Raw genomic sequence first — 23,689 nt, forward strand, 5'->3', positions numbered from 1 at the left:
CACGCCGTCCGATCCAGCGCCTCATGCAAATAGTGACCGACCTGCGGCAAAACAAGTCTGTCGCCCTCCTTCACCAGGGTCTTTGGTGGATTCCTTGGACTTTGGCGGGGGGTGGGAGGGGGTATCTTGGCGATAGCGAAGAATCTTGCTGCCCAGGCATCTTGATGGGCTTGGCCCAGCTCAAAGTTAATATAATCGGCTGCCTGGGCATACATGGCATCTGTGATTTCAAGCGTGTACCTGTGGGCTGTGGCTTGTGCTGACAAGTGGCAAGTGTCATTCATGCCACACAAGTGTCAGACAAAGACCATCTTCAATAAGAGAGAATCAACCATTGCCCCTTGACATTCAATGGCATTACTACCGCTAAATCCCTCACTCTCAACATCTTGGGGATTACCATTGATCAGAAACTGAACTGGTCTGGCCATATTGTGGCTGTGGCTAGAAAAGCAGGTCAGAGGCTAGGAATCCAGTGGAGAAAAATTCACCTCCTGACTCCCCAATGCCTGTCCACCATCTAAAAGACACAAGTCAGGAGTGTCATGGTATACTCTCCACTTGCCTTGGTGAGTGTAGCTCACTCAAGAAGCTCAACACCATCCAGGCCAAAGCAGCCTGCTTCATTGGCACCCCACCAAGATGCACTGCAGGAACTCACCAACACTTCTCAGATACCACCTTCCAAACCAGCGACCACCACCTTGAGGAAGAACAAGGGCAGCAGACACATGGAAACACCACCATCTGCAAATTCTCCTCCAAGCCATACACCATCCTGATTTTGCTCCTTCATTATCACAGGGTCAAAATCCTTGAACTTCCTCCCTCACAGCACTATGGGTGTACCTACACCATATCAAATGAAGCGGTTCAAAGGCAGCGCACTAAGACCTTCTCAAGGGCAATTGGAGATGAGCAATAAATTCTGGCCGAACCAGACACCCACATCCTATGAACGTTAATACACTGCACTTAACGTTGGTGGGGAGGCTCAAAGTGGTGAAAATAAATATTCTGCCGAGGTTCTTGTTTATCTTTCAAGCTTTATGATCTTTATACCAAAGGCCTTTTTTCGGAAAAAAATCCAATCATTTTGGACTTTGTATGGGCGGGGAGGTGCCGAAGGTGGGGAGGGCCCTGCTACAGAGGCAGAGACAGGGGGGGTGGCATTGCCGAACTTGCTTCATTGTTATTGGGCGGCAAATGTGGACAAGGTGCGGCAGTGGTGGGAAGGAGAAAGGATAGAGTGGGTTAGGATGGAGGAGGAATCTTGTAAGGGGTTTGGTTTGAGGGCTATGGTGGCGGCAGCATTGTCAATGGCTCAGAGTAGGCATTCAGGGTGCCCAGTGGTGCACTCCATGGTGAAGATATGGAATTAGCTGAGGCGGCATTTTAGGGTGGAAGGGATGTCAGTGCTAACGCCGGTGTGAATAGTGTATACAGGAGGTGGAGGGAAGTGGGGCTGGTCAAGATGAGGGATCTGTATTTGGAGGAAGGGTTCTCCAGTCTGGAGGAGCCAAGGGAGAGGATAGAGCTGACGAGGGTGAGTGAGTTCAGGTATCTGCAGGTTAGGGACTTTGCGCAAAAGGTCTGGAGGGGGTTCCCTAGGTTGCTGGGATACATCCTGCTGGAGCGACTGATGCTTCCGCATGTGGAAGGGGAGGGAAGAATTGGGGATATATATGTGTCTGTGGGAGCAGGGAGGCGTGCGGGTGGTGAAGATCAATTGGGGAGTATGGAGTGTGGCACTGCGTAGGGTAAACGGGACCTCCTCTTGTGCAAGGATGAGCCTGATACAGTGTAAGGTGGTGCATATGACTCGGGCGAGAATGAGTGGGTTCTTTCAGGGGGTAGCAGATGAGGGTGAGAGGTGTGGGCGGGCCAGCGAATCACAGGCACATGCTTTGGGGTTGCGAAACATTGGGAAGATTCTGGGTGGGAGTGTTTGCGGTCTTAGCCAGGATAGTGGAGGAGGAGGTGGACCCGGACGATAAAGTATGAGTTAAGGGGCTCTTCAGGGGGGTTTGAGGAAAGATGCGGGATGTTTGTGACCGTGTTTGAGGGGCTATTCGTCACGGGGGGGGGGGGGGGGGGAATCTGTACAGACTGTATAGTTGATTGCTGGGAAGTATGTTTCCCGGGGCGTTTATTCGCTGAAATCTGTGTAATCTGTTTTGATACATGTTTGTAATATAATACTTTTTTTTTTAAATGAATGAACATTAAAGAAAAATGTTGGCTATGGAAAAGCCAAGGAGTAATCCAGGGTAAAAATAATTAATTGGGAGGGTCAACTTCATTGGAGTGAGAATGCAGGTAAATTGGAATCAAAGATTGAGAAGCAAAACTATGATAGTACAATGAAATACCTTTAAAGAGGAGATAACTTGGATAGAGTCAAGATACATTTCCATGAGGGAGGAAAGAGGTAGGACAAACAAATCCAGGGCCTTCAGGAAGATGCAAGAAAGAAAAGGGATGAAAAAGCTACATTTGCATATGTCAGTTGGGTAATACAAGCGAGAACCAGGTTGAATACAGAACGATCAGAGGGGAAGTGATAAAAAAAATAAGATGCCAAAGTAAAAGATGCTGTCCAAGTCAGTTGAAACATTGGATGGGCTAAAAATTGGTAAAGAGGAAGTATTAGCATAGCTGGCTGTACTTAAAAGTTGGAAGTAACCAGGATCAGGTGAGATACATCAAGGATACAGAGGGAAGTAAGGATGAAATTCTGGAGGCAATGGCCATCCTCACCCATTCCTCCTTAGATGGTGTCAGAGAACTGCAAAATTGCAAATGTTACAGCTATGTTCAAGAAGGGGTGTAAGGATGAGCCGAGTAACTACAGGCAAGCCAGTTTAACCTCAATGGTGGAAACAATTTAGAAAAATAAACTGTCACTTAGACCAATGTGGATTCATTAAGGAAAGCCAGCATAGATTTGTTAAGGAAAAATAAGGTTTAATCAATTTGTTTGAGTTTTTTGACGCAGTAACAGGGAAGATTGATATGGGTAATGTTGATGATGTGGTATACAGGGACTTCCAAAAGGTATTTAATAAAGTGCCACATTTGCTTGTTAGCAAAGCTGAAGTCTGTGAAATATAAGGGACAGTAGCAGTAGGGATACTAAATTAGCCAAGTGACAGGAAACAGAGAGTAGTGGTGAATGGTTGTTTTTCCAGACTATAGGAAGGTGTCATTGACCCCTGAGGGACACAAGAGTTAAGACCCTTGCTTTACCTGATAATTATTACTGACCCAGTCTTGAATGTACTGGACACAAAACCTGGAAGTATTGGAAACTTTTTGAAGGGTAGTGATAAATTTCAAGATATAGATAAGCTGGTGGAATGAAAGGACACTTGACAGATTAAATTTAATGCAGAGAAATGTAAATGATTCATTTTGGTAAGAAAAATGGAAAGGTAATAGAAAATAGAGAGCAGAGGGAACTGGGGGATTACATGCACAAATAACTGAAGGTGGCAAAGCATTTGTTAAAGCAATTAAAACAGACAGGAAACTGAGCTTTATATGTAGGGGCAAGGAAGTCATTATAAAATACTTGCTTGGCCTCAACCAGTGTGCCCAGTTCGAGGCACCACACTTTAGGATGGATGTGAAGGTATTAGCAAGGGTACAGGAAAGATTTACAAGAACAGTACCAGGGAGGAGGAACTTCAGTTACATGAATAGAGGGGCTCGGCTTGTTCCCCTTGGAGAAGAGGAAATTTGAAAGAAATGGATTAAAAATCATGACAGGTCTGTACAGAACAGATGGGGAGAAACATCTGTTGGTGGAAGAATCACAAACCAGAGGGCACTGATTTAAGGTGATTGGCAAATGGCAGGGATCTGGAATGGATGGTCTGAGAGGGAGGTGGAGGCAGGTTGGATCGTGGCTTTCAAAGGCGAATGAGATAATTATAAGAAAAGAAAATATTTGCAGGGCGACGGGGAAAAGGCAGGGGAGAGGGTCTCGGTAATGGCTCTTACAGAGAGCCAGCAGGACACAACAGCCTCATTCCATGCTGTATTCATTCTATGAATATATCTTTGTAACTTCATTTGGTCTTTTTAAAAAATGAACAATAACTATTTTGCAATAATCTGCTAATTCTGACACCACTTGTCTCTAGACCCATACCAAATCACTGATTTGCATGGTGAACAGAGAAATGAACGTCACCATTGTCCCAGAGGACCTTAGGCAGCTCTCCGCTGTGAGAAAGAGAGCTGACTGGTGGTGATTTAACCTGAGGGTCACCACACCTCAGGCGAGGGGCAAGGTAGGGAAGGCAGGGCCTTTCATGGATAATCTCAGCCAGTACAGGAACTGAACCCGCATTGCTGGTGTTGCTCCGCATCACGAACCAGCCATCCAGCCAACTGTGCTAACTGACCCCCTGAACAGAACACCCTCTGGGACACCCACTACCCACTTCTAATCACAATGAAAAACTGCCCTTAATTTTACTCAGTTTCCCTCTTCTGACCAAGTTTTAATTCAGTTTTCCATCCTCCTCTCAGTAGCTTGATGCACTTCACCAAAATCTCTGAAATTTCCCCAATCACAGAATCTAAACTGACCAGCCTGTAATTACCGCGATTATCTCCATCACCTTTTTAAATAATGGGTGCTGCATTAGCTACTCTTCAGTTCTCTGGCACACATCCACAATCAATACATCCTTGAAATAGAATTTCTAGATTGCGCAATTTTCTCCTGTTGAGTCAGGAAAAAGTGGAATAAAGTAGTTTAACAGGATTACTGGAAATAGGAGATGACACAAAGTTATATGTTTAGCGTATACACATGTACATATTTATGTATATGTACATATTTAAAATCTCATTCATATAAATTTAAAATACAATGTATTTGATAGATCGCACTCTAACACAGGTTTAAATAGATTTGTGAATCATAATTTTTGCCTACTCGAAAACAAGCACTGCATTTCAATGTAACTTATCACCAAATATGAACTCGGAGAATCCTAACTATTGAGTGCCAAAGGTGGTTAGCATAACGCACATCAGATTTAAGACTCAGTGCCATAAGACAAGCCACAAGAGGCAGTGTTTATACTGACCTGATATTCATAAATGATCTGAACAACATATAGAAAATTGAAGTCGTATTACACAGCGGGACAGCGACCAAAAATGATTAAATCAACATAATCTTTTTTAGAAATATCAAATAACAAGAGTCAGCTCTTTCAAAATGTATTTTTAAATGATTCATGGAATTTGGGCTTCACTGGCAAGGCCAGCATTTATTGCCATCCCTAACTGTTCTCGGGGTGCTTCTGGACCTACTTCTTGAACTGCATCTGTGTTACGTAGGTGCGCCCACTATGCTGTGAGGTAGCAAGTGCCAGGTTTTTGACCCAGTCACATTGAATGAACTGCAATATATTTCCAAGTCAGAATGATGTGCGACTTGGAGGACAAATTGCAGATGGTGTTGTTCCCATGCATCTACTGCTGTTAGCCAGCTGGATGTAAGAAGCCGTGGGTTGAGAATCTGCTGCTGTGGAAGCAGCCTTGGTGAGTTTCTGCAGGGCATTTTGTAGATGTTCCATACTGCAGCCACAATGTGCTGGTGAAGGAGAAGGAAGTGAATATTTAAGGTAGTAAATGGGGTAACAATCAAACATGATTCTTTGACCTGGACAGTGTCAGGTTTCCCCTGGGGTCACTGGAACTGCATTCATCCAGGCAAGTAGAGAATATTTCCACACACGCCTGCCTTGTGCCTTCTAGATATTAGAAAGGCTTGGAGGAGTCAGCAGGTGATTCACACTGTCGTGTTGGGTGTTCTGGTGGACAAACGATCCAACACGGCTGGAGATGGTGTAACTCAATTTTATTTACTACTTAACTATAACAGCACACTGCTAACTTGGGTACGTGCATTACCAGCTAATCTGTGGATCCTGTCCTATTACTATCTGGGTGAGGCACTCAGCACATGGTGAATGTCTGAGTGGCAGGCTCTGAGCTCGGTGCTCTGAGCTGGCTGCTGCTGGAATGAGCGGGAACTGTAGTGTCCCCTGTTTTTATAGTGCATGTGCTCTCACTGGTGATTGGCTGCGATGTTGTGTGTGTGTTGGTTGGTCCGACTGCATGTCCATCAGTGTGTGTTTGATTGCACCATAACATGCTGATCCAAATATCATGACATCCCCCATTTTCGCAAAGAATATGTGCCTACATGACAATAAATAAAGATAAAGAAGTGTGGTGAGTGCATCTAATCATGTGTGTGCAATATTTACAACAATATGTACATGTGGCTATACTATATACACAGGCAGGTGCCAGGTGCAGAAACTATGTTACACCAAGAACGAAACCAATGTAATTAACAAACAATAACAAAATCTTAAACAGTATAGCAAAAAGTCACAAACAGTATGTCAGAACAAGTCAGTGAGTCCAATATGAAAAGGTTAATAAATTAAGTCTCTCAGGTGGGTGACGTATTCGGGTTGACCGCCTCAAGGGTGGGTCAGGATCCACCGGCTGAGGAACGGGCCGGGCGACGGTCGAGTGAGGAGGATGCAGGGTGTCCGGAAGGTCAACAAAGTCCATTGCAGGGACAACAGGAGGGCGTGGCACCGGTGCAGGATCACGTAGCGAGTGCGGAACCAGACGAAGGGCGCGCCGATTGCGGCGGCAAATTAAGCCATCAGGCAGACGAACCAGGAACGAGCGGGGAGCTATCTGTCGGAGAACCTCAGCGGTTGTCGACCAGCCGCCCTCCGGAAGGTGTATGTGGACATTATCTCCAGGCGCCAGGGCAGGAAGATCAGTCGCGCGAGCATCATGTGTCACCTTTTGTTGCTCACGCTGTTGTTGCATCCGCCGAAGTACCGGAGCATGGTCGAGGTCTGGGACATGAATGGATGGCACAGTGGTCCTGAGGGTGCGACCCTTAAGCAGCTGGGCTGGCGATAGGCCCGTGGACAGTGGGGCCGAGCGATAGGCCAGCAAGGCGAGGGTGAAGTCAGATCCTGCATCAGCAGCCTTGCAGAGGAGACTTTTAACGATATAGATGCCCTTTTCTGCTTTGCCATTCGACTGAGGATGCAGAGGACTGGACATCACGTGTGCGAAGTTGTATGAGTCGGCGAAGGAAGACTATTCCTGACTCGCAAAGCAGGGGCCATTGTCTGGCATCACGGGGAGCGGAATGCCGTGGCGAGCAAAGGTCTCTTTGCAGGCCCGGATGACAGCCGATGACGTGGTTTTGTGCAGGCGTATGACCTCTGGATAGCTGGAAAAGTAGTCGATGATGATGTGATGATGTAGTCCCTGCCGAGCGCATGGAACAGGTCCATGCCCACCTTCGACCAGGGGGCATGACCAACTCATGGGGCTGAAGGGTCTCACGGGATTGTGCCGGCAGAAACCGCTGACAGGTGGGGCAATTGAGCACAGTGTTAGCAATGTCCTCACTTATTCCCGGCCAGTACATAGCCTCTCGGGCCCTCCACCGGCACTTCTCAATGCCGAGATGGCCTTTGTGCAGTTGTTCTAAAACAAGCCGATGTATGCTGTGTGGGATCACGATGCGGTCCAGCTTCAAGAGGACACCATCAACGACTGCCAAGTCGTCCCGAATGTTGTAAAACTGTGGGCATTGTCCCTTGAGCCACCCGTCTGTCATGTGGTGCATCACACGTTGCAGAAGGGGGTCGGCCACAGTCTCACGTCGAATGTGGGCCAGGCGTGCATCAGTGGCCGGCAGATTGGCAGAAGCGAAGGCTACATGTGCGTCGACTTGGCAAACGAACCCCTCAGGGTCGGACGTTGTGTTGACTGACCTGGACAGAGCGTCTGCTATGACGAGGTCCTTACCAGGGGTGTAGACAAGTTGAAAGTCGTACCTCCGGAGTTTGAGCCAAATGCGCTGGAGGCAAGGGGTCATATCGTTGAGGTCCTTTTGAATGATGCCAACCAGCGGGCGACGGTCAGTGTCCACGGTGAACTGGGGAAGGCCATACACATAGTCGTGGAACTTGTCAACGCCAGTCAACAGGCCTAGGCACTCCTTTTCAATCTGCGCATAGCGCTGCTCTGTTGGGGTCATGGCCCGTGACGCATAGGCGACTGGGGCCCATGATGAGGCGTCATCCCGTTGCAGGAAGACCGCCCCAATGCCGGACTGGCTGGCGTCAGTCGAGATTTTCGTCTCCCTTGCAGGATCGAAAAACGCCAGTACTAGGGCGGTGGCGAGCTTGACCTTGGGCTCCTCCCATTAACGCTGGTGGGTGGGAAGCCACTGGAGTTCAGTTGTCTTCCTGACAAGGTGCCGGAGAGCTGTAGTGTGGGAAGCAAGGTTGGGAATGAACTTCCCTAGGAAGTTGACCATTCCGAGAAAGCGTAGCACCGCCTTCTTGTCTCTGGGCTTCTGCATGGCCGTGATGGCTGTCACCTTGTCGGCATCTGGCCGCACCCCCAACTGGGAGATGTGGTCCCCCAGAAACTTCAGTTCGGTTTGTCCAAAAGAGCATTTGGCTCGGTTAAGACGCAGGCCCTGGTCCCGTATCCGTTTAAAGACGCGCTGGAGGCGACTGATGTGGTCCTGTGGTGTGGTGGACCAAATAATGACGTCGTCTACATAGTCGCGCACCCCTTCGATGCCCTCCATCATCTGTTCCATGATGCGATGGAACACTTCAGAGGCCGATATGATGCCAAATGGCATCCTATTGTAGCAGTATCTGCCAAATGGAGTGTTAGAAGTGCACAGCTTCCTGCTGGACTTATCCAATTGAATCTGCCAGAAGCCCTTTGAGGCATCAAGCTTGGTGAATATTTTTGCCCGAGCCATCTCGCACGTGATCTCCTCACGTTTGGGTATGGGGTAGTGTTCCCTCATTATGTTGCGATTTAAATCTTTCGGGTCTATACAGATCCGGAGCTCGCTGGAAGGCTTCTTGCCGCACACGATGAGGCTGACCAATGGAGTCGGCTCCGTTACCCGGGAAAGCACACCTTGGTCCTGAAGGTCCTGCAGCTGCTGCTTGAGGCGGTCCTTGAGGGGTGCTGGGACCCTGCGAGGTGCGTGAACTACCGGGGTGGCATCCTGTTTAAGCCGGATTTTGTACATGTAGGGCAGTGTGCCCATGCCCTCGAAAACATCCTGGTTGTGAGTGAGGATTGAGTTGAGCTGCGCCCTAAAGTCTGCATCTAGGAAATCGGACGTGCCTTCTGGAGAGAGAGAGTGTACACGCCGAACGAGGTGGAGGATTTTGCACACCTGAGCGCCTAGCAGAGAGTCCTTTGAGGAGCCCACAATTTTGAATGGTAGTGTGGCTTTACGTGATTTGTGTGTCACTTCGAGCTGGCACGACCCCGTGGCGGGGATGACGTTGCCATTATAGTCAATGAGTTGACAGTTGGATGGCAGAATAGGTTGTTTAACCTTCAGGGTCTGGAATGCTGACCATGCAAGGAGATTGGCGGAGGCACCAGTGTCCAGGCGGAATCTGATCTGGGATCGATTGACCGTCAGGGTGGCACACCACTCGTTGTCCGGATCAATGCTGTGCACGGACAGCGGCTGGTGCATTCGACTCGGGGACAGCTTGTTCTTGTTGATGACAGCAACGCGGAAGGGCTCCCTGTCCTCAGTGTCATTGGTCTGTGTAACGTCGGGATCGGACTCGGTGAATGTGGGTTGAATTGCCCGAACGTTTCTGCGAGGCTGGTTAAACGGGTAAGAGTTGGCAGGGTGAGCTGCTCGACAAGTGGTGGAGAGCTGTAGTGTGGGAAGCAAGGTTGGGAATGAACTTCCCTAGGAAGTTGACCATTCCCTAGGAAGTTGGCAGGGTGAGCTGCGTGTACATAGTGGCCCAACCTGCCACAGCATAGGCATTGCCGCGCTTTGACAGGACATTGCGCTTTAAATGGGCGGAGCCACAGTTGCCGCACGTCATGAAGTCAGTGCGTTTGTTGCTCCACCGCGCATGCGTGGTGCGGTCTTGCGTAGTGCGCGCCTGCGCATCGCGTTCCTCGGCGTCAGCGCCACCTCTTTTGCCGCGTACAAGCGCAGGAGTCCTCGGAAAGCGTGCAAAATGGCCAGCCTCCTCCAGGCCGCGGCCCGGGAGGTACTCGATCGTCTGGACCCGCTCCGCCTCGTGGGGCCCGTGCCGCGCAGTTTCGGCCGCCTGGATGTGTGAGTACCGGCTGGTGGCGTTCTCATGGAGGACGCAGGTCTCGACGGCAGTTGCCAGGGTGAGTTGCTTGACCCGAAGGAGCTGCTGGCGCAGGGTGTCCGACATGACTCCGAAAACTATCTGGTCACGTATCATGGAGTCAGAGGTGGTCCCATAGCCGCAGGACTGCGCGAGGATGCGGAGGTGTGTTAAGTAAGACTGGAAAGGTTTGTCCTTACCTTGCAGGCGCTGCTGGAACAGGTACCTCTCAAAGCTCTCGTTTACTTCAACGCTGAAGTGCTCGTCGAACTTCAGGAGCACCGTCTTCTATTTGGTTTTGTCCTCGCCGTCCGTAAATGGAAGGGAGTTAAAGATGTGGATGGCGTGTTGTCCCGCCGTGGAGAGAAGGGCAATCTTCCTGGTGTCCGATACTTTCTCCGTCTGTGGCCTCGAGGAATAGTTGGAAGCGCTGGTTTGAACAGTTTCCAATTGACCCCGAGATTGCCAGCGATTCGGAGCGGCGGCGGCGGGTTGATGTTCTCCATGGTGCAGGACGGCGGATTGCTGATGCATTGTAGGTAGGTCTCACAGGCGCTGGCTTGCGTCCACTTCTGGTATCATGTCGTGTTGGGTGTTCTGGTGTACAAACGATCCAACACAGCTGGAGATGGTGTAACTCAATTTTATTTACTACTTAACTATAATAGCACACTGCTAACTTGGGTACGTGCATTACCAGCTAATCTGTGGACCCTGTCCTATTACTATCTGGGTGAGGCACTCAGCACATGGTGAATGTCTGAGTGGCAGGCTCTGAGCTCGGTGCTCTGAGCTGGCTGCTGCTGGATGAGCGGGAACTGTAGTGTCCCCTGTTTTTATAGTGCGTGTGCTCTCACTGGTGATTGGCTGCGATGTGTGTGTGTTGGTTGGTCCTACTGCATGTCCATCAGTGTGTGTTTGATTGAGCGGGAACTGTAGTGTCCCCTGTTTTTATAGTGCGTGCGCTATCACTGGTGATTGGCTGCGATGTGTGTGTGTTGGTTGGTCCTACTGCATGTCCATCAGTGTGTGTTTGATTGCACCATGATATGCTGATCTAAATATCATGACACACATAGCACAGAATATCTAGTCTCTGACCTGCTGTGGTAACCACAGTATGCATCTGGCTGAACCAGATAAGTTTCTGGTCGGTGCCTGATTCCCAGAATGTTGATGATGTGAGATACAACAATGATAATACCATTGAATGTCCAGAGAAGGTGATTAGACTCTCTTGCTGAGGTGATCATTGCCTTGCACTTATGTATTGTGAATATTACTTGCCAGTTTTCAATTCAACCCTGGATATTTCCCAGGCCTTGCTGCAACTGGACACGGGCTTCATTATCCAAGAAGTGGTAAATGGATTGGAATACTGAGCAATCATCAGCAACCTCACATCTGACCTCACATTACTTTTAAATGAGTTAACTTCCAGAAAATGAGGAAACAACTCGCAGAGGGTGTGATGTTCTCTGCTTTCTTGATAAGGATGGCTTTGATGTATAGTGTTCAACAAAGAACATCAAGCTATGTTGATTAACAAAGCTAATTTATTAACACTATTTATAACTAGATTTGAACGCCTTCCTAAAGTACAAATGTTGCTAAATAAACTATGCTATAACTCTATCTACAGATCTCCTGAACATACGACTGCTCTCTCACGCCTAAACATCTTCTTCCAGAATCAAGGGTGTTATGTGATCTACGTGACTGCTCTTGATCACCATCTGGTGGTTAGATGTATTTACATAGAATTGTTAACCCTTCATTTACCATACGATATCCAGATTGTCACATCCCCCTTCCTTTGAATGTTTGGAGATTTACATGATAGGAGCAATGTATGTACTATTCATGGTGGAATTGTTACTGTTATGGTTATAGTTCAGAAGTTGACATTTTTTTAAAATGTTCCCGTTTCACACATAGACAGTGACAACATTTTTTTAAATTTATAAATTTAGAATACCCAACTTTCCCCCCCCCCAATTAAGGGGCAATTTAGTGTGGCCAATCCACCTAACCTGCACATCTTTGGGTTGTGAGGACGAAACTCATGCAGACATGGGGAGAATGTGCAAACTCCACATGGACAGTGACCCAGGGCCGAGGTTCGAACCCGGGTCCTCAGCGCCGAAGTCCCAGTGCTAACCACTGCGCCACATGCTGTCCCTACATATTTTTTTTTAAATGTTCACAAATTGAGTCTGTCTGGTTTCTTTATTTTATATGTGTGGACCTTCTCAATCATGGTTGTGAACTGCTGTTGCTGTCTTTGCTGTAGTAACAACACCTCGCTGTCATGCTGTAGAAGTTGCCGTAAGTAGCTCTGTGTCAATTATTGTTTGTGGAAATGTGGTACATAACATCAGGCCGATTCTGATGCTGAACCATCTTTGTTGCCTGAATTGATCTTTCTCTTCTGCTTGTGGTGTTGATTTCTTGTCTCCTTTGCCCAAAAAGCCAGTTTTCTTTCTGGTCTTTGAGCAAGGACCAACTCTTTCAGCCTGTTGAAATGACGCTTCTTCCTTCTCCGTTTCTTCCTGGCTTTAGCACCATCTTATATGAACTTGGTATGGTCATACGTGAACTTGGTACGGTCTACACACACACACACACACACACACCTACCTGTGTCATCTGGAATGGGAGGTTTCTTCAAGTTTGCTATCTGCATTGCTATCCATACTGCGTGATTTGTCATGTTTTACTGCAAGTCCCAACACTTTGTTTCCATCGAACTGCAATGTGTGTTCTAGATGTTCTTTGGTTTCAAAGTCTACATAACCAAATTTCCTCCTGGACCCACTTCTGATATCTGTGACTGGCGGTTTCTTTTGTGTGACGAAGTCATTCAACGCTTTCTTTAGTTCCTCAGAATTCTTCTCAGTGTTTAAGTTTCCAACAAAACGTGATAAGGATGCATCATTTGTAGTCTTATGCTTCTGAGCTAGAGTCAACTTCTCCAGGATGTCTTTAGTTTTCTGTTGGCTGTTCACAATTGATGTGCTATCAACTTATTTGTCTGCTGTTGCACTCTCATGTTCAGCCTCTGTACAGTCCATTTGAGAAATTTCACTCTCGCCGTTATCCTGCTCAGATTGGATGCTACTGATTATCAGCTTGTTACTGATGCCAAATAAACAAAAGAAACTGACAGGATCGTCTTCGTCTGGCTTATCATCTGTCTGATTATGGAGATCTGCTTTCACATCTGTATACAATGTCATTGGATTATTGGTGCCGTTAATTTTCAATGGAATCATCCAATCATCATGATAGTGAACGATTGAGATCGGTTTTAAAATGCCCGCATCAGAAATTGCCTGTTGAACTTTGTCTACACTTTCAACTATATCTACAAAAAAGAGAGTCTTCTAGATCAAATTCATCTAGCACAATGTCAGGTATACTCGCTGTATTTTCATGTTTCTTTAAACTTATTTCCTGTACAGATCTTTCCTTGTGAACTATACCCGTTTTCTTAAACTGTTGCAATGTAGTTTCCGTTCTACACTGAGAAACAAAGTGATTAAAGTCTGTGACACTTCGCACAGGTTTAACTGAATGTGGGACATCTTTTCACTTGTGGGCGTGGCCACATTGTTTGCACGTCATTACGTTCGTGATGTCATGCGCAAATTGGCCAGCGTATGGAGCGCGCGTCTTTTTCAAGTGCGCCACAGAATCAACGGCATCGGCCACGTTATTCGTTATCGCGCCACTTTCACGGACCAGCATTTCAGAATATTGATTTTTTTTTTTTGCCAGTTCACGTGCACAACATATACTAATGACATCTTCTAATGGTAATTTCGATTGTCTCAGTAATCTCTCACGCAGTTTTTTGCTTTTAACTCCATACACTATCTGATTGCGCAGAAGGGAGAATGGAAAAATTACAGGCCTGTGCTTTAAGCCCGAGATCTGTAATAAAGTAGTCAAGTGTTTCACCTGCTTTTTGGACTCTTTGCCTGAAAATATATCTGTCAAAGGTTTCATTTATCTGAAGCTCGCAATGCTTGTCGAACATTTCAATTACTTTGCTATATATTTATCATCCTCATTCTCAAAGCGGAATGAGTTGAAAATTTCTACTGCTTGCGGTCCATCCATTGTTAGGAACAACACTATTTTTCGCTGGTCGCTGGTCACTCCAAGGTCTACGGCAGAGAAAAGAATTCAAACAGCTGTTTGAAATTTTTCCAGTTAACATCAACTTTACCCGATGTTCGAAATTGCCGTGGAGTTTGCAAACCTTCCATCTCGCTTTGACAGGGCAGTTTTTTTGACGTTACTAGTTTAAGGAGGTCGTTGAAATCGGAACCTGGGTAGAACAATTTTTTCTTACTTCACAAGTTTATTTTTCGCACGGAGATTTTTTTTTTCTTTCGCTAAACCTTTCTATTTTATCTTAGGACGTTCACCTGGTACCATGTGATGTTCTCTGCTTTCTTGATGAGGATGGCTTTGATGTGTAGTGTTCAACAAAGATCGAGCTATGTTGATTAACAAAGCTTTCTTTTTTTTTTAAATTTAGAGTACCCAATTCATTTTTTTCCAATTAAGGGGCAATTTTGCGTGACCAATCCACCCACCCTGCACATCTTTGGGTTGTGGGGGTGAAACCCACGCAAAGCAAAGAGAAACTGTTCCCAGTGGCTGAAGAGACAGTACACACAGGACACAAATTTAAAAGTAATTGGCAAAAGCACAAAAAGCAACAAGATACACAATTTAATGGAAATGAAACAAAGTCCCATTTTGGGTGCGTTTAGCTGGGTGTTTCCCGACGCCTGCAGCACCAAGAACGACTCCGCGAGTAAACGGGACTCTGCTTCTTTTCCGAGCCTCGGCAACAAAAGCCCTGCTGAGGTCACACTTACGCTCATTTCCTGCAATAACGAGCTCAGTTTGCCAGTGCAGGAAGAGATTGGGATGCCATTTTTGAATACCGCCCCAATCTCTGAACGCTCCACCGCAGCCTCCAACCATCCCAACTTACAAATTACGGGGTTCTCTAGCTCCCCCCCCCCTCCCCCCATCTCCCACCCCACCCCGGCACCCCACCACCGGGCCACGGTACTTCCCTGCCCAGAACCTGACCATCCAGGGCCACCTGATCGCCTGGGAGACCACCCCCCCCCCCCCAAAATGCCAGTACGCCTGGTCCAGGTTTGTGCAAACCAGTGCTAAATGGCACCCACTTGGGGCCTCCAAAGCAAGGCTGTTAGATACCGTGGCTCAGGTACTATAAAACAGGCATATTCAAGTTAGTCTAATTGCTCCCTTGAGTATGCAAATATGGATCCTGCCCATCAAGAACGGGATCCAGATCACAACGCCTCTCGCAAGATTTACCAGACTCGTTGCATCCCGAGTTGGGAGAGATGAGGCCGATAGATCGCGCCCAAGGAAAACAACTTTTTAAGAGAGAGTAATCATGATCTGTAATGCACTGCCTGAAAGGATAGTGCAAGATTCAATAATATATTTCAAACGGGAGTGTATAAATTGATGAAGATGAAAAATTTGAAGGGCTATGGGGAAAAGAGTGAAGGAGTGGGAGGAATTGGATAATTCTTTTGAAAAGCTAGCACAGGAATAATGGGCCAAATGGCCTCCTTCTATTCTGTATTATTCTATAATTCTATGCAGAAATATGTTAACAAACTGATCAGAGGAGAGAGATACCTAGAAAAAGCATGGCTGCAGAGACAAGCCATAAGAGTAAACAATATTCACAGAACCTGAACAAATGAGCCTTAAACGGAGGACATTTAACAGTTAACATTGAATAATTACTTTCTCTAAGTATTCACAAGGGTGCCCCTGCCAAACAGAGACAGCCCAGGCTAAACAAATTTACTTTATATAAAAAAAGTCCTAAGTAGGTTTAAATGTCTGAAGACCAATTAATCCCCTGGGATAGAAGCTATTTATCAAAGAGTGCTAAGAGACACAAATTTCCTGAGGCATTGACAATCATTATGAGGCAGACACTGGATACAGAAAGCACCAGCAGTTTCGAAACAGGCTAATATGATGACCAACCTTAAAAAGTGCAATAAGTCAATCATAGGCAATGCCACACTCATTCATTTTACATCAATCCCAAGCAAAATGATGGAATTGATTATTGGGAGTAAACGTTGCTAAAAAATTTGCGAACCTTCGTTGGAATCGCTAAACTATCTTTCATTGTCAAAAGGACTCTGGTTCAGGTTCTTCATCTAATTTCTAACAAACATTTTCCATCTCCACCGATCTGAATTTAAATCATTTAGAAGCTACATTTAACTTAATAACAAGATTTTTAATACAAAATTCTAACTGATAGCAGTGCTGGCAGAAGTGTATAATTATGCTTTGATCATGTGACCAAATGTAGCGGCTTCCGACAACAACTAGTGTTAAAGTGCTTCAGGAGAGCCTCAAATTAGACAAAAAATGGATGCTAAGCCAAAGAAAAATATATTAAAGTGACCAATTGATAAAGTGGTTGGTTTCAAGGAGGGTTTTAAAAGGAACAGTAGGAAGTCTTACAACACCAGGTTAAAGTCCAACAGGTTTGTTTCGATGTCACTAGCTTTCGGAGCGCTGCTCCTTCCTCAGGGGATTTTATATAAAAAAAGTCCTAAGTAGGTTTACCTGAGGAAGGAGCAGCGCTCCGAAAGCTAGTGACATCGAAACAAACCTGTTGGATTTTAACCTGGTGTTGTAAGACTTCGTACTGTGCTCACCCCAGTCCAACGCCGGCATCGCCACATCATGGCTTTTAAAAGGAAGACATGGAGGGGTTTAGGGAGAGCATTGAGCTCAGACAACTGAAGACATAGCTATGAATGGTGGGTCAAAGAGAGGGGTGGGAGTGTGCAAAAGGTCAGTTAAAGGAATAAGCAGTTTGGGAGGGAATAGTTTACAAGGTTGGAGGAGGCTACAAATTTAGGGAATAAATCTGAAACATCTCAAACATTACATAACTTCAAATCTTTTAAAGTATTTTTGTAATGTTAACAATTGCATATCCCAAGAGCAAAATAACTTTCACAGCCATTAAACCAGCGTATCTACATGTTCCAATGATCTGTAGTGGCACTGTAGCTTATATTTTTTGAGGAAATGTTAATATCAAGTTAAATAGGTGCATAAATTAGATTGTTTAAACTTTGAGCTGTCAAATAAATAGCTCAACGACATAGATATTTTTCAATAACACCAAATAATGTTTGTACGGCAGTAGAGTTCGAACTTCACCTTGTAATTTCATAAAAAACACAGCCTGTGCTCCAGATGTCCATTTTGAAACTGTAGTACCCATCTGTAAGAAGGCACTCTGGGGCTCGATACCATCGAGTGGAAATATATTCAGTGTATGGCTGCTTTGAGAAGACACTCCTACAGGAACCAAAATCTGCCAACTTCAGTAAGTTTTGCTGCAACGGTAAACCCAGCATATTTAAAACATGGAGTAGTTATCAATATTATCTTTCTAGATTAATAAACTGTTCTAGAAATCAATTACAGACACTTAATTTGTCCATTTCAGTTTCCATTTTTGATTATTGTTCAGATATTAAATAGGCAGCATCACAAGGGGAGCTGAAAGATGCAAGCTAAATTAAAAGAACTGAGTCATAATTAATAAATACAGGTCAGTCATTAAATGTAGGTCAATAATTTATGGAATTTTAATCCACGGCACAGTCAGCTTCTCAGTTTTCTGATGAGGAACCAAATCCACTAAACAAAAATCATTTGTTACTTCTTGAATTTTCACAAGGCACTCAACCCTCAAACCCATTCTGGATTTCCAGAATGTTATTTTCTTGTAAATCCCAAACCACTGTACAGCACTCAGTAATCACTTAAGATGGTTATTCATTTCACAAAAAACAGATAATAATTCCTGTGTATAATTTTTATTCATGATTCCACAAATAAGACTATCATATCATATGTTGTAGATAAGCTCGATTTCTGGACAGACAACAATCCTTAGTGCTCAAACAACAGTTAATATGAAAGATGAAGAGAATTAGATAAATGATAAATAGAATTAAATAAAGAGAAATCAAACAGGGCAACTTTAAGGATTAGAAGCTGTACCGATGAGGAGACAGTTGAGATATCAGGACTATTTCCACTCCAGCAGTGAAGGCTGAGATGTGAGCTAAGATGCAACTTTTTTTTTTAAATTATAAAAGGTTTAGTTCAGAGGGACTAGAGAAGGACTGATTGCTCTGTTTAGAGAGTCAGTGATAAAAGGTTAATTTAAAGCCATAAATAGAGGGTGGGAAGAAGTTGGGTGAAATTTCTTTACATATTTGTTGAAATACAGAATGCATTCAACCCGCTATGCCTGTGCTGGCTCTTCAAAAGATATTTCCAATCGGCTGAACTCCCACCTGCTTCTTCCACAAAGCCCTGCAAAGATTTATTTTTCAAATATGTATTCATATCCGCTTTTAAAAATTATTTTTGAATCTGCTTCCAGTGCCCTTTCAGAACATTCTATGTAAAACAAAATTCTCATTTCCCCCTCTGCCTTTTTTTCTTACTGATTATCTCACATCCATTTCTCTCTGGTTATCAACCCTTCTACCACTGGAAACAGTTTCTTCCTTAACAAAACCACATGTTACTTGAACGTCTCTTAATTTTCGCCTTAGACTTAATTGCTTTAAGAAAAAGAATTCCAACATCTTCAGACCCTGCATATCAACTGCATTCTCTCATGCCTGGCATCACTGTAGTAAATCTCCCCTGCACCCTCTAGTAATGGAGCCTAGGAAATGTTGTATGACCCAGTATTTTCTGCTCATTAATCAGTTGGTGAATATCCAGAGAGACGTGCTGCTTGATACAATTCCATAAGACCATAAGACATAGGAGCGGAAGTAAGGCCATTCGGCCCATCGAGTCCACTCCACCATTCAATCATGGCTGATTTCAACTCCATTTACCCGCTCTCTCTCCATAGCCCTTAATTCCTCGAGAAATCAAGAATTTATCAACTTCTGTCTTAAAGACACTCAACGTCCCGGCCTCCACCGCCCTCTGTGGCAACGAATTCCACAGACCCACCACTCTCTGACTGAAGAAATTTCTCCTCATCTCTGTTCTAAAGTGACTCCCTTTTATTCTGAGGCTGTGCCCCCGGGTCCTAGTCTCCCCTGCTAATGGAAACAACTTCCCTACGTCCACCCTGTCTAAGCCATTCATTATCTTGTAAATTTCTATTAGGTCTCCCCTCAACCTCCTAAACTCCAATGAATATAATCCCCAAATCCTCAGACGCTCATCGTATGTTAGGCCTACCATTCCTGGGATCATCCGTGTGAATCTCCGCTGGACCCGCTCCAGTGCCAGTATGTCCTTCCTGAGGTGTGGGGCCCAAAATTGCTCACAGTATTCTAAATAGGGCCTAACTAATGCTTTATAAAGCTTCAGAAGTACATCCCTGCTTTTATATTCCAAGCCTCTTGAGATAAATGACAACATTGCATCTGCTTTCTTAATTACGGACTCAACCTGCAAGTTTACCTTTAGAGAATCCTGGACTAGGACTCCCAAGTCCCTTTGCACTTCAGCATTATGAATTTTGTTACCGTTTAGAAAATAGTCCATGCCTCTATTCTTTTTTCCAAAGTGCAAGACCTCGCACTTGCTCACGTTGAATTTCATCAGCCATTTCTTGGACCACTCTCCTAAACGGTCTAAATCTTTCTGTAGCCTCCTCACCTCCTCCATACTACCTGCCCCTCCACCTATCTTTGTATCATCGGCAAACTTAGCCAGAATGCCCCCAGTCCCGTCATCTAGATCGTTAATATATAAAGAGAACAGCTGTGGCCCAAACACTGAACCTTGCGGGACACCACTCGTCACCGGTTGCCATTCCGAAAAAAAACCTTTTATCCCAACTCTCTGCCTTCTGCCTGACAGCCAATCGTCAATCCATGTTAGTACCTTGCCTCGAATACCATGGGCCCTTATTTTACTCAGCAGTCTCCCGTGAGGCACCTTATCAAAGGCCTTTTGGATGTCAACATAGATAACATCCATTGGCTCTCCTTGGTCTAACCTATTTGTTATCTCTTCAAAGAACTCGAACAGGTTTGTCAGGCACAACCTTCCCTTACTAAATCCATGCTGACTTGTCCTAATCCGACCCTGCACTTCCAAGAATTTAGAAATCTCATCCTTAACAATGGATTCTAGAACCTTGCCAACAACCGAGGTTAGGCTAATTGGCCTATAATTTTCCATCTTTTTCCTTGTTCCCTTCTTGAACAGGGGGGTTACAACAGCGATTTTCCAATCCTCTGGGACTTTCCCTGACTCCAGTGACTTTTGAAAGATCATAACTATCGCCTCCACTATTTCTTCAGCTATCTCCTTTAGAACTCTAGGATGTAGCCCATCTGGGCCCAGAGATTTATCAATTTTTTGACCTCTTAGTTTCTCTAGCACTTTCTCCTTTGTGATGGCTACCATATTCAACTCTGCCCCCTGACTCTCCTGAATTGTTGGGATATTACTCATGTCTTCTACTGTGAAGACTGATGCAAAGTACTTATTTAGTTCCTCAGCTATTTCCTCGTCTCCCATCACTAGATTACCAGCGTAATTTTGGAGCGGCCCAATGTCTACATTTGCCTCCCGTTTGTTTTTAATGTATTTAAAGAAACTTTTACTATCATTCCTAATGTTACTGGCTAGCCTGACTTCATAATTGATCCTCTCTTTCCTTATTTCTCTCTTTGTTATCCTCTGTTTGTTTTGTAGCCTTCCCAATCTTCTGACTTCCCACTACTCTTTGCCACATCATAGGCTTTCTCTTTTGCTTTGATGCAAACCCTAACTTTCTTTGTCAGCCATGGCTGCCTAATCCCCCCTCTGATAACCTTTCTTTTCTTTGGGCTGAACCTCTGTACTGTGTCCTCAATTACTCCCAGAAACTCCTGCCATTGCTGTTCTACGGTCTTTCCCACTAGGCTCTGCTCCCAGTCGATTTTCGTCAGTTCGTCCCTCATGCCCCTGTACTTACCTTTATTTAACTGTAACACCTTTACATCTGACTCTACCTTCTTTCTTTCAAATTGGAGATTGAATTCTACCATATTATGATCACTGCCTCCTAAGTGTTCCCTTACTTTAAGATCTTTAATCAAGTCTGGCTCATTACATAACACTAAGTCCAGAATGGCCTGTCCCCTCGTGGGCTCCATCACAAGCTGTTCCAAAAAGCCCTCCTGTAAACATTCAATGAATTCCCTTTCCTTGGGTCCACTGGCAGCATTATTTACCCAGTCCACCTGCATATTGAAGTCCCCCATGATCACTGTGACCTTGCCTTTCTGACATGCACTTTCTATTTCGTGGTGCATTTTGTGCCCCTGGTCCTGACCACTGTTAGGAGGCCTGTACATAACTCCCATTATGTTTTTTTTGCCTTTGTGGTTCCTCAACTCTACCCACACAGACTCCACATCATCTGACCCTATGTCGTTTTGTGCTATTGATTTAATTTCATTCCTAATTAACAAGGCAACCCCGCCCCCTCTGCCCACCTCTCTGTCTTTTCGATAGGTTGTGAATCCCTGGATGTTTAAATGCCAGTCCTGAACCCCCTGCAACCACGTCTCTGTGATGCCTCCCACACCATACCTGCCAGTCACAATCTGGGCCACAAGCTCATCTACCTTGTTCCGTACACTGCACGCATTTAAATATAGCACCTTTAATTCTCTATTGACCGTCCCTTTTTGTTTTCTTAGTGTGATGGACCTTGGTTTACTGAGCATTTCCATACACTGTCATATTTTGTGAGATGGGGACTATCGTAACCTCTCCTGAGTTCTGTCTTTTCGTGCTTTTTTGTATTCCTAAGCAGCTACGCTTCCCACTGATTACTTCACCTCTTGGTTCCCTGACTTTCCCTTCCCCCCCAATCTCTAGTTTAAAGTCCTATTGACCACCCTATTTACTCTTTTTTCCAGAACACTGGTCCCAGCTCGGTTCAGATGGAGACCATCCCAACGGTATAGGTCCCCCCTGTCCCAAAACTGATGCCAGTGTCCCATGAAAAGGAACCCCTCTTTCCCACACCACTCTTTCAGCCAATTGTTAACTTCCCTTATTCTTGCCTCCCTATGCCAATTTGCACGTGGCTCGGGCAGTAATCCGGAGATTATGACCCTTGAGGACCTGTCTTTTTAATTTGAATCCTAGCTCTTTATAATCTCTAAACAGGTCCTCTTTTCTAGACTTGCCTATGTTGTTGGTACCGACATGGACCACAACAACTGGATCCTCCCCCTCCCTCTCCAGTGTCCTTTGAAGCCGGTCAGAGATGTCCCGCACCCTAGCACCGGGCAGGCAACATACCATGCAGGACTCTTTATCCTGCTCACAAAGAATACTATCTATCCAACTGATAATAGAATCCCCTACAACTACAACTTGCCTATTTACTCCCTCCCCTTGAATGGCCTGCTGAACCATGGTGCCTTGGTCAGCTGACTCATCCTTCCTGTAGCCCTGTTCGCCATCCACACAGGGAGCAAGTGCCTCATACCTGTTGGACAGGGTCAAGGGCTGAGGCTCCTGAGTTCCTGACTGCTGGTTCCCTTTACCTGCCTGACTTGCAGTCACACCCTGCTGTCCCTGGCCACTGGCAGGATTTAAACTACTTACTCTGACAGGTGTGACTGCCTCCTGAAACACAGCGTCCAGGTAAGTCTCCCCCTCCCGGATGTGCCTCAAGTGTTTGAAGCTCAGACTCCAGCTCATCAACTCTGAGCCGGAGCTCTTCGAGCAGCCAACACTTACTGCAGATGTGGACGCTGCAGCTCGCAATGGGATCTGCCAGCTCCCACATCAAGCAACTCAAGCACATCACCTGACCAGCCATCACTAATTCATTAATTAGTTTAATTTAAGTTTAAGAGTTTAGCTGTGTTTTTTTTTTTAATTTGGGGCAGATTTGCTATCAACCAATCAGATCACAGCTTCCCTCTGACGTCCCTTTTGGGGGGGGGAAAAAAAAAAAAAAAAAAAAAAAAAGAAAAAAAAAAAAAAAAAACTGGAAAACAGGAAGTTACCGTTACTCACAGAGACTGCTCCTCCTCCTCCAAATGGCTCCCAAAATTAGGCCCGAAGAAAGAGAGAGAACAAAACATTCGGGAAAAAGCACCTTCTCCCACTCTTCACCAAATTACCTCACTGCACCAAATTACCAAATTCTCACTCTGTCTGTGTCTCACTCACTCAGGCTGTGTCTCCCTGACCAGCGCAATGCTTACTAAGTGCGCTTTCTGTCTATCTTTTATACAGACTTTAGGATGACTCACACTAAAACTTCAAAGAGAATTCATCAAAGGTTGGAACATACAGCCTATATACCCGGCTTCGACTGGCACAGAAATTCATATACCACATTACTTGTTTGT

The 23,689-nt window shown here is 45.3% G+C and overlaps 1 protein-coding gene across 7 annotated transcripts in view; it reads right to left on the reverse strand.

Moving 5' to 3' along the window:
- Window positions 1–23,689, reverse strand: part of LOC140403127 (MAPK/MAK/MRK overlapping kinase-like) — a 407,571-nt gene that overhangs the window by 192,182 nt on the left and 191,700 nt on the right. For all 7 annotated transcript variants that reach the window (XM_072490807.1, XM_072490826.1, XM_072490798.1 and 4 more), the window contains one exon: window positions 17,490–17,668. In XM_072490807.1, coding sequence (XP_072346908.1) covers window positions 17,490–17,668 — 179 coding nt within the window. The remainder of the gene's footprint in view (window positions 1–17,489; window positions 17,669–23,689) is intronic.

The sequence above is a fragment of the Scyliorhinus torazame genome, chromosome 2, assembly GCF_047496885.1.
Source record: "Scyliorhinus torazame isolate Kashiwa2021f chromosome 2, sScyTor2.1, whole genome shotgun sequence".
Lineage (NCBI taxonomy): Eukaryota > Metazoa > Chordata > Chondrichthyes > Carcharhiniformes > Scyliorhinidae > Scyliorhinus > Scyliorhinus torazame.